This window comes from Protobothrops mucrosquamatus, unplaced genomic scaffold (genome assembly GCF_001527695.2).
Source record: "Protobothrops mucrosquamatus isolate PMUCROS unplaced genomic scaffold, P.Mucros_1.0 scaffold2413, whole genome shotgun sequence".
Lineage (NCBI taxonomy): Eukaryota > Metazoa > Chordata > Lepidosauria > Squamata > Viperidae > Protobothrops > Protobothrops mucrosquamatus.
In genome coordinates this window covers 273,900-284,959 of record NW_015388485.1, presented here as the reverse complement: position 1 = coordinate 284,959, position 11,060 = coordinate 273,900, and the positions used below count along the sequence as shown (strand labels likewise).

General features: G+C 46.7%; 1 protein-coding gene across 1 annotated transcript; it reads right to left on the bottom strand.

Moving 5' to 3' along the window:
• Positions 1-4,236: 4,236 nt before the first annotated feature.
• LOC107295601 (RING finger and transmembrane domain-containing protein 2-like) lies at positions 4,237-10,377 on the bottom strand. The gene is made up of 5 exons (XM_015824915.1): positions 10,295-10,377; positions 7,487-7,962; positions 6,541-6,617; positions 5,867-5,967; positions 4,237-4,405 (listed from the first exon to the last, which is right to left on the bottom strand). The coding sequence occupies exons 1-5, from the start codon at positions 10,375-10,377 to the stop codon at positions 4,237-4,239; spliced, it is 906 nt and encodes a 301-aa protein (XP_015680401.1).
• Positions 10,378-11,060: the final 683 nt, after the last annotated feature.

Genomic DNA, 11,060 nt, shown 5'->3' with positions numbered 1-11,060 from the left:
TGGCTAAGGTGGGACTAGAATTCACCGTCTCCTGGCGATTGGCCCAAAGTCACCTTAGGACTTTGGCTAAGGGGGGACTAGAACTCACCATCTCCTGGCGATTGGCCCAAAGTCACTCAGCTGGTTTTCTTACCTAAGCAGGACTAGAGCTCACCGTCTCCTGGTTTTCTAGGCCAGCACCTGAACCACAACAGAGACTGGCTCTCTTTACCACTGGGAAGTCCGTTCAGCGCCTGGATTCAAAGCTCCCGTCAGATTCAGAAGGCAACGTAGATCCTTGGGTTAATTCAGGGCTCTTCCAACTTGGCCCTTTGATGACCTGTGGACTTCAACTCCCAGAATTCCTCAGCCAGGCACGCTGGTTGAGGAATTCTGGGAGTTGAAGTCCACAAGTCATCAAAGGGCCAAGTTGGAAGAGCCCTGGGTTAATTGATGGCCAAGGATGGCCCTTCAACAGCTGCCTTCCAGCTGTTCCATTATGGAGGAGAGACCAAAGAAAGGGGACAGCCAAACTGCATCNGGAGGAGGAGGAGGAGGAGGAGGAGGAGGAGGAGGAGGACTGTGAGGTCCTTGGTGCTCTCCGAGCTGGGTGGTTTGCCTGCGGACGTTTCATGACCCAACTGGATAACATCATCAGTGCTTGAAGGGAGTGGGGTTTGTGGAGAGGAGGAGGAGGAGGAGGAGGAGGACTGTGGGGTCCTTGGTGCTCTCTGAGCTGGGTGTTTTTCCTGCGGATGTTTCATGACCCAACTAGGTAACATCATCAGTGCTCAAGAACCGAACGCAACTGACTCAAGAATCCAACTCGCAAAGAGGGAGCCACCTCGGAAGGGAAAGCACCACCAAGGAAGAACCGAGTCCCCAAATGCATCTATCACAATGGCCACACCTGGCCCAATCGGGGTCCAATCAATAAACCACAAGATTCCTGTTTGTCTGTCAACAGCATCAGCACTGCAAACCACAATGACCGAGTTCACACAAAAGCCCAAGAGATGCCCCCCCCCAACTCAGACAAAGCGTTTTTAGCCCATTGCAAAAAAGGCAGCCGCTCCTTTTGAACAGACCCCACCGAGACCGTCCTGATCTATCAAACCCCCCCTCCCCAAATTCACGACGGCTGTGTTACGCAGGGCCCTGCCAAATGTTCTCTTGTGTGCCTCTTAGAAATGCAGACTAGGGCGACGACGAGTGAGTTTTCCCTTCGTTCTAAAGCAGGAAGCTGAAGAGCATCCAGGAAACTTGTGAGGAAGTGGCACAAAGCAGGTGTGTCCTTCTGTTCCTGGGGAGGGGGGAAGGCGATGGCCCCCCTCTCCAAAGTTGAACGCCCCCCCTCCTCCCGATTAAAAACAAACGCCGTTTTGCTTCCATTGAAAATGAATTAAAGTAAATTAAAACAGCCCGAGCCATGTGGCTGCCGGAGGGACCTATTGTTCTCCACCCGGCAAATGACAGAATTTCATTTGCTCGGCTAAGAAGTGACAGCTTGAGGGGTGTGAAGCAAGGAGGAGGAAGGGGAGTGGGGTGGGGGGGGGAGAGAGGAAAGGCATGCTCTTAGTAGTGGGAATTTAGGAACTGCCAGATGCCTGGATTTCTCACTCCCCCAGTTCCAGAATCACTTTGCTAAATATTCACGAAACATACAGCAGCAACTTCCCGCTACTGCCAGGCTGACAATGACTTCTGGGTTTGCTTTCCAAACAGGCGCGTTCAATTTTTAAAAATGCTTTGACACATTTCTCGTTGAGAGTTGTGGGGTTCTCGCACCTTCCTCAGTCGAGAAGACTTCAAAGGCTTCTCCAGAGCTAGTTTGCTGTGGGGGTTTAGGGGCTAGCTTAGGAACCAGGAGACGGTGAGTTCTAGTCCTGCCTTAGGCATCAAAGCCGGCTGGGTGACTTTGGGCCAGTCCACCAGGAGACGGTGAGTTCTAGTCCCGCCTTCGCCATGAAAGCCAGTTGGATGACTTGGGGCCAATCACCAGGAGATCGTGAGTTCTAGTCCTGCCTTAGGCATGAATGCCAGTTGGGTGACTTTGGGCCATTCACCAGCAGACTGTGAGTTCTAGTCCTGCCTTAAGGATGACAGCCAGCTGGGTGACTTTGGGCACCACCAGGCGACAGTGAATTCTAGTTCCACCTTAGGCCTGAAAACCAGCCGATATCTTTGGGCCAGTCACCAGGAGACTGTGAGTTCTAGTTCCGCCTTAGGCCTGAAAGCCAGCTGGATGACTTTGGGCCAATCACCGAGAGACTGTGAGTTCTAGTCCTGCCTTAGGCATGAAAGCCAACTGGGTGACTTGGGGCCAGTCACCAGGAGACGGTGAATTCTAGACCTCCTTTAGTCATGAAAGCCAGCTGTGTGCCCTTGGGCCAATTACTCTCTTTCAGCCCAACCCACCTCACAGGGTCGTTGTTGCGAAGAAAATAGGAGGAAAATAGGAAGGTGTGTTGGATATGTTCCCCGCCTTGAGCTATTTGTAAAAATAATAAAGGTGGGATACAAATAAATGTCATGTTATTACTCTTTGTCTACCCTGGGGCTGAACGTCCATGTTGGGTGGCAGAAGATGCCCCAATTCCAGCTGCCAACCACATCAAAGAACGGCTCTTTGCCACAGTTCTCTGATCATTGACCAATATCCTGGGTTAACGGACGCGCCGGCAGAGTTACGCTGAGTTTTAAATTTGTTTGGACGATATGCACAAACTTGTGAGAAGATCTTTGCGCTGTCCACAGAGTTAAGCCCCGTCCACCAAACTTTGCAAAGACACACACACAGACAGAGGGGCGTGCACAACATGAAACAAGGCCAAACAATTGCAACTCGCGAGCGACCAGCGTCCCAAATCCGAAGACGCCATTCTGAAGAAGCATCTGTGTTGTGAGCTATTAGGGGCCCCTCGACAGATGCAATCTCGCCAGCCCCCTGATGTGGTTGGAAATACAGATGCAACCTCTTTCTTCTGTTGGACAAGGATTAATGAGAACCTGGGACAGCTCATAGACAAGCAAGCAAGGGCTGTGAACCCCTTCCAGCTTTGCCATTTGTCTTGGGCCGATGATGATGGCTGATCCGCTCGTTTCCTTTCCCCTCTCCTTCACTGGATTATCTGGTGCCCCAGCCCATTAATCTCCTCAAATAAAATCACCACCACCACCACCATCATCATCATCATCAAAAGGAGAGAAATATCCTTGGAGCCCTGCCAGAGAGAAATTAATAGTCCTTCTGAGCACCCTGGAGAACAGGGGCGAACCATTCCAGGCAACACCTACTTAGCGTCCCTTCCACCCCCATCATGGAAATTTCAGCCCTGGCAGAGTAATCAAGCCGAGATTTTAATTGAAGCCCCATTTATCTTCATCACCAAAGTTCACCGGCGAAGGTGGAAAGCAGAAAAATGGAAAGAAACTGGGAAGACTCGGGGGAGGGTCCGGGGTGGTCTCGGGAGGAGAATTCAGGGATTTGGGACTCAAGCGCTCTCGTTTTTTGTCCATGGAAACACAACTCCGCCGTTGTGTTGCCAAACAATTACTAGCAAGCAAGACTGATAGAAACCGTGCAAGGGCTGAGTTAGGTGAACATATTAAGAAAAACGGTCGATTGATGAAGCCTTAGGATCCCTTAGCTCAACAGGTGGTCCTTGACTTACAGCAGTTTGCTTAGTGACCGTTCAAAGTTACGACGATGCTGAAAATGTGAGTTATGACCATATTCCACACTTAACGGCCATGTTACTCACTTAGCTGGAGCGATTCCCTGAACGGCAGCGGCAAGAAAAGTCGTAAAACGGGGCCAAACTCACTTAACAAATGTCTCACTTAACAAAAACGGGCCCAAACTCACTTAACGAATGTCTCACTTAGCAACGCAAACGTTGGGCTCCACTGTGGTCGTAACTTGAGGACTGCCTGTATTTGTGGGAAAGGAGAGGGTTAGAGCGCCATTGCTTTTTAGCAGAGGCGTGAGGTCCACCTACCCAGACCTAAACCAAGGCATAAACTAGGAAGTCCTCGTTTTACGACTACAATGGGGACCAGAACTTTTGTTGCTATGCAAGGTTGTTCTTGAGCGAGTCATCACTGACCTTTTCTGCCAGGTGGTTAAACCATCCCTGTGATTTTTAAGTAACTCGTGCTATTGTCTTTCTGGATCATTCTGGAAGCCTCAAAAAAACCCCTCCCCATTTTAAGACATATTTCAAAAGAATAGCGCCCCACCCCGGCAGAGCAAGATCACAGCGCTACTACCTTCGATTTAACCGCAAGGATGATTTTGGGCAGGGCCACCACCAGGCACTTCAGACCGATGGTGAGATACTTCAGGACAAAATCTGTGATGCCCACCATCCACATCAGGTCAAAGAAATCCAGCTTCTCCAGATTGGGCTTCAGGAAAATGAGGCTGGAAAACAGCAAGATGGACAGGAGAGGAACTCAACTGTGAAGCTACAAGCAGCTTAAGTAAGCCAATAAAATAAAGATAAACGTGTCCGTGTTCCTAAATCAAATAATATCTTCAAACATTGCCACAGAAATAAATCCCTGCTTGAATATTGCAATAAATCTTTCCAGCAAGGCCATTCTGAATAAAAGCAATCAAGGGACAAAATCTGAAATGAAGTTAACATAATCATGGAAGGACCTGGAATAGGAGCATTAAAAAAACAACCAACATTTTATTTCTCAAGAAACACCAAGTCCATTTGTGTCACTTTCAAGGGCAGCAACTGACATCTGATCTTCTGCAGACAAAAACGTCTACATCTCTTCGAACGATGTTTCAGATTTGGTTACAGCACAATTTTATATGAGATACGATAACATAAAATAAAATAAAAAACAGAGGGAAGGGAGAACCAAAATCAAAGTACTCACAATATGGCACAGCACTACAGGTAAAATTAAATCCTAAAAAACAAAACCAAACAAGCCAAAATGAATGAGCTAGTTAAAAAAAAAATGAAGTGCACGTTAGACGACAGTAAATGAAGGGAAACACAAAACACAATCAGATCTATGAGGTTACAAAAAGATGGACAGGACAGAGGGCAAGGAGGGAAGAGATACGAAACCGATTTTATTTCTTTGTAGCAATTCAGATTTCAATGGGAAGTTCTTCTCTTTCATTTTACTGCTTTTGGGTGGGAATTCTTATAATCTGATGGATTAAAAATCTGCACCCATAAATATAGTTTGGGATTAAGTATTCTCGTGGCAGATAGGATAGGGTAATGGATCGAATAAGATAATTAACAGAATAGGATGTGATAATTGATAGAATTGGATAATGGATAGGATAATTGATAGGATAGGATAGCATAGCATAGCATAGGATAGGATGGGGAGGACAAAGGAGGGCAGGGCAGGGCAATTAATAGGATAGGATGGGATAATTAATAGGATAGGCTATATAGTATAGTATAGTATAGTATAGTATAGTATAGTATAGTATAGTATAGTATAGTATAGTATAGTATAGTATAGTATAGTATAGGCTATATAGTATAGGCTATATAGTATAGGCTATATAGTATAGTATAGGATAGTATAGGATAGTATAGGATAGGATAGTATAGTATAGGATAGGATAGGATAGGATAGGATAATTAATAGGATAGGCTGTATAGTATAGTATAGTATAGTATAGTATAGTATAGTATAGTATAGTATAGTATAGTATAGGATAGGATAGGATAGGATAGGATAGGATAGGATAGGATAGTACAGGATAGGATAGTTAATAGGATAGGATGGAATAATTAATAGGATAAGATGGGATAATTAATAGGACAGGACAGGAAAGGACAGGACAAATAAATTAACCTCCTGGCCTTGGATGAAGAGGAGGAAGCTGTGGACTCACCTGTTATACAGCTGTTGGGAGTTGAAGGTGTAGAGCAAATACAGGGTGTTTCCTGCCAGGAAGACCAAGATCCAGAAAATCACGAAAACGGATCTCTTTTCCTAGAAGGAAAGAAAGACCAAAATGGGAGACTCTCCACCTTCTAACATCTCAGCTAAACTCAGTAGCCGTGAGAGCGACCAACGTATTTCTCTCTGTGTGTGTGTGTGTTTGTGTGCAGGTGAGAATGTGAATCTTGCAAGTACAATCTCCTCCGTCTCCTTGACAGCCTGAGAAACTAGGGAGGGTCCCGTCTGAGTGTCTTTCTCCACCCATTATGCAGCTGTGGGCTAGGCCGTCTCTTATCTGACCATCCCTTAGGCAACACCCCTTGTCCTCCTGACTCTCATGGTCATTCCCACGTATGTGTGTGTGTGTGAATGTGAATCTTGCAAGTAGAATCTCCTCCGTCTCCTTAACAGCTTGAGAAATTAGGGAGGGTCCCTTCTCAGCCTGTTTCTCCAGCCATTATACAGCTGTGGGCTAGGCCGTCTCTTATCTCACTCTGCCCCAGGTGGCATAACTTCACCCTGTCTGGCAAGGTCTTTCCATTACAGGTGGAGCAAAATGATGCCGTCTGTCTCGCGAGAGGCCCGTTTTGGCCTCTTATCTCCCGAATGGTGGCCCGCACCCACCTTTAAAGAGACTTGTTCTCGAAGGGCTGAATTTGCATAGGCAAATGTGCTGGCCATGCCCAGGCAGAGGGCAATTCCTGTAAGGGAAACAGAGAGAGCTCTCAATCGGACATTAATGGCCCTAACAGCCGTTTCATTCTGCGCTTCCAGATGGGATCCTTCGGTTCCCGTGCACCAGGATGGAATTTTGCCTCGCCTTCGTCCTCCAAGTTTAAAGGAACATGAGAACCGAATAACAGAATAAAAGAATTACAGAATCGGAAGGGACTTTGAAGGTCTTCTAGTCCAACTCCGTGCTCAAACAGAAGACCCTACATTAATTTGGACAAAATGGCCCCCTGGTCTTTTCTTAAAAACCTCCACAACGTCTGGTGGCAAGTCGTTCCACCGACTAATTCTTCTCCCTGTCGGGAAATTTCTCCTTAATTCCAGGTTGCTTCTCTCCTTGATTAGTTTCCATCCGTTGCTTCTTGTCCTGCCCTCAGGCGCTTTGGAGAATAGCTTGACTACTACTTCTTTGGGGCAACCCCTCAGATATTGGAAGACTGCTATAACTGGTGCAAGAAGGTGCTGATCTCCTAGTTCAGCGGTTCCCAACCTTTTCTATACACCCCTAGAATGCTTCTGATATACTCTCGCACCCCTTGCAAAAGTCCGAAATAACGGCAATGAATTACGCATGTACATTATAATTTGGAAATTTCTAACCCCCAGTTTTTTGCACCCCCCTGGAATATCGTCTCACTCCCCCAGTTGTACCTAGTCGGTTAACCAAGTGTTTTTATTCAGTAGGACAGAGATGGGCAGTCCATAAATGTGAATAAATACTAATACAGAATCAATGCCGTTTTATTTTTTTTAAAAAGAGGGGGGAGTGAAATATACCCAAATGCATGCAAACCACTTCTGGGAAGGCCCGCCTCTCTCCTTCAATTCAGCCCCTTACCCACTTTGTGCTGGAAACAAAGTTTAGCCAGCAGGATGACGATGAACGGCAGGCCGTCTTGTAGCCAGGAGATGACCACCTTCAACTCGGGAAGAGCCGGGGCCGGGGTGCCAGGCTGGTCATCGGGGGTCTCTTCTGGATGCCCGTGGCGGTCAGTGCCACTCATATGCAGCAGGGAGGACCCCCGCGGGTGGCTGTGATGGTAATGATGCGGTTGCCGGTAGTGATAGAGCCCCGCCTCTGTCCGGCTTGGCCCCTCCTCCCGAGGGGCGGGCATCTGGATGAAGACCTCACCCCCTCCGGCTGAGGACCCGAGGAGCAAACTGGACTGGAAAGGGGTGGCCGAGATACTGCCTGATGGGATTCCCCCCAGCCCCGAGAAGAGCGGTGGAGGGGAGGGGGCTTCCGTCTTCAGGCTTTCGAAAACTCCCCCTTGGTCCACGCTGGTCTCCGAGGTGATGGCTTGGCTCCGGCTTCTGGAAGACATGGGGGGGTGAGGAGGGGGAGAAACAGTACAGGTAGTCCTTGACTTACATCTAGAACTTGCCCTTCAGAAATATGTTCAGGTTGGTTGGAGAAACCGATGGGATATTCTGGAGAGTGGTGCATCCAGACAAGTAGATAGTTATTCAAACAATCTATTTATTATTATTATTTTGGTCATGTTTATGCAGTGTATATTGGAGGAGGCTATTCTATTCTATTCTATTCTATTCTATTCTATTCTATTCTACCTGTTATTCTATTCTATAATCTCTTATTCTATTCTATTCTATTCTATTCTAGTATGATTTACAAAGCACAGGGCCTGGCTGGGGAATTCTGGGGTTTGAGGTCTACACATCTTAAAAGTTGCCAGATTTGGAAAAACAATAACAACAACACTGTGCTATATACTTTATTCCATTCAGGGATGCAAACCAAATTAAATGAGAAAACAGTCTTGCCAAAACGATACCGAAACACAGTATCTCTTCCCTTTCTCCTAAGAAAACAGAATGTATCATTGGTGATATTAATATTTGTCTTCTTTTGCAGTTCCCTAGCCTTTTCATCTAATCTAATGAAAAGGAGGACTAGGGGTGACATCATAGCAGCCTTCCAATATTTGAAGGGCTGCCCCAAAGAAGAGGGAGTCAAGCTATTCTCCAAAGCGCCCGAAGGCAGGACAAGAAGCAACGGATGGAAACTCATCAAGGAGAGAAGCAACCTAGAACTAAGGAGAAACTTCCTGATAGTTTTTTCTTTCTTTCTTTCTTTCCTCCTTTCTTTTTTTTTCTTTCCCTTCTTCTTTTCTTTTCCTTTCTTTCTTTTTCTTTTTCTTTCTTTCTTCCTTCCTTCCTACCTTCCTTTCTTTCCTCCTTTCCTTTCTTTCTTTCCTTCCTTCCTTTCCTTTCTTCTTTCTTTTCCTTTCTTTCTTTCTTTCTTTCTTTCTCTCTTTCCAAACTGTTTGTGTTCCAATATTTGAGAGGCTGTCATAAAGAAGTCCTTGTAAATCAAGGACTGTCTGCGCAAGCCCATCCTCTTAATGGAACAGAAACATTCGGTGGGCACAAAAGGAATGTCCTATAGTAAAAGAGTTGAAAAGGGACTTTACTAACGTTCGGCAATGTGGCAAAACCTCTCCGGATTGTCAACCCTCGGGAGCTTTCTAAGTTTAGAGCTGCTACTTGCATTAAGGGAATTGGCCCCACTCTCGCCTTCTCCCCAAAGATTTCTGCGGCTCTGAGCCCTCCTCTCTAGATATCTCAAAGCATGCAAAGCCCTCCCTGGGCACTCTTTCTAAACCGAGATTTTTATAGCTAGCCTCCAAGGCCAGGTTGCCATCTATACATAACAAGGGTTTTTAGCAACAAGACATGCAAAAATCCTGTCGAAAGGGCCCGATACTGGGTGAATGTCACCTGGTTTTAATCCTATTTATTCCACCTGCTATTTACCTGTGTTGTGTTTCTATGACCCCCCTTTTTTAACTTATTTTATCTGCTTGGTGCTGAACGTTACATGTCTATTGTTTGAAGAGGCTTCTAAGCTGAATAAAGAAAGCAACAAGGTTTTATAGAAGTGGCTCTTGGGGTCCCAAGTTAACAAGATGTTGAGACTCTAGGAAGAGTGCAGAGAAGAGCAACAAAGATGATTAGGGGACTGGAGGCTGAACCATATAAGGAACGGTTGCTGGAATTGGGTATGTCTAGTCTAATGAAGAGAAGGACGAGGGGGGACATGATAGCAGTCTTCCAATATCTCAGGGGCTGCCCCAAAGAAGAGGGAGTCAAGCTATTTTCCAAAGCAGCTGAAGGCCGGACAAGAAGCAACGGATGGAAACTGATCAAACAGAGAAGCAACCTAGAACTAAGGAGAAACTTCCTGACAGTTAAAACAATTAACCCCATTAACCCATCCCGCGGATGGGGCTTTGCTTTTTGTGCGGTCTGGTTGCTGGCATGCTGTGGCCCGGTACTGGTCCACGGACCAGGGGTTGGGGACTCCTGGTATAGGGTCTCCTGCTTGAGCAGGGGGTTGGACTAGAAGACCTCCAAGGTCCCTTCCAATTCTGTTATTAAAACCATCTATGTTCTTAATATTTTAAATGACAGCCCTTGATGTATTATTGTGAATATTAACATGTGCTATAGCTTAATCCAGGGGTCTCCAAACTTGACAATTTTAAGACTTGTGGATTTCAACTCCCAGAATGCTCCAGCCAGCAGGTATGGTAATGGATGATCTGGTTTAATACCTGGCTTGTCTGCTGCAACAGGTGCTTCCTGGGGCATAGCTCACCTGTCTGAATGAGGGCGGGCTTACCTTTCAGGTGGAAGGCTGTCGGTGATGCTACTGTGCCGTCGCTGCATCTTTCTTAGCACTTTGAAACACAACACGCCCCACATCAACGTGGGAGGTCAAGGACGCCTGGTGTAAGAGAGGATTATGGGTTTCCAAGGAGGGTGCTGGGCCCTCAAAGACATAGCCCGGAGAGTCCCACCTGCAACAAAGAGCAGCCAAAGGCCGAATAAAGAGATAAAAACCAAACTTCCCAAACTATGAATGTTTCTGGCTAAGGTGGGACTAGAATTCACCGTCTCCTGGTGATTGGCGCAAAATCACCTTAGGACTTTGGCTAAGGGGGGACTAGAACTCACCATCTCCTGGTGATTGGCCCAAAGTCACTCAGCTGGTTTTCTTACCTAAGCAGGACTAGAGCTCACCGTCTCCTGCTTTTCTAGGCCAGCACCTGAACCACAACAGAGACTGGCTCTCTTTACCACTGGGAAGTCCGTTCAGCGCCTGGATTCAAAGCTCCCGTCAGATTCAGAAGGCAACGTAGATCCTTGGGTTAATTCAGGGGTCTTCCAACTTGGCCCTTTGATGACTTGTGGACTTCAACTCCCAGAATTCCTCAGCCAGGCACGCTGGTTGAGGAATTCTGGGAGTTGAAGTCCACAAGTCATCAAAGGGCCAAGTTGGAAGAGCCCTGGGTTAATTGATGGCCAAGGATGGCCCTTCAACAGCTGCCTTCCAGCTGTTCCATTATGGAGGAGAGACCAAAGAAAGGGGACAGCCAAACTGCATC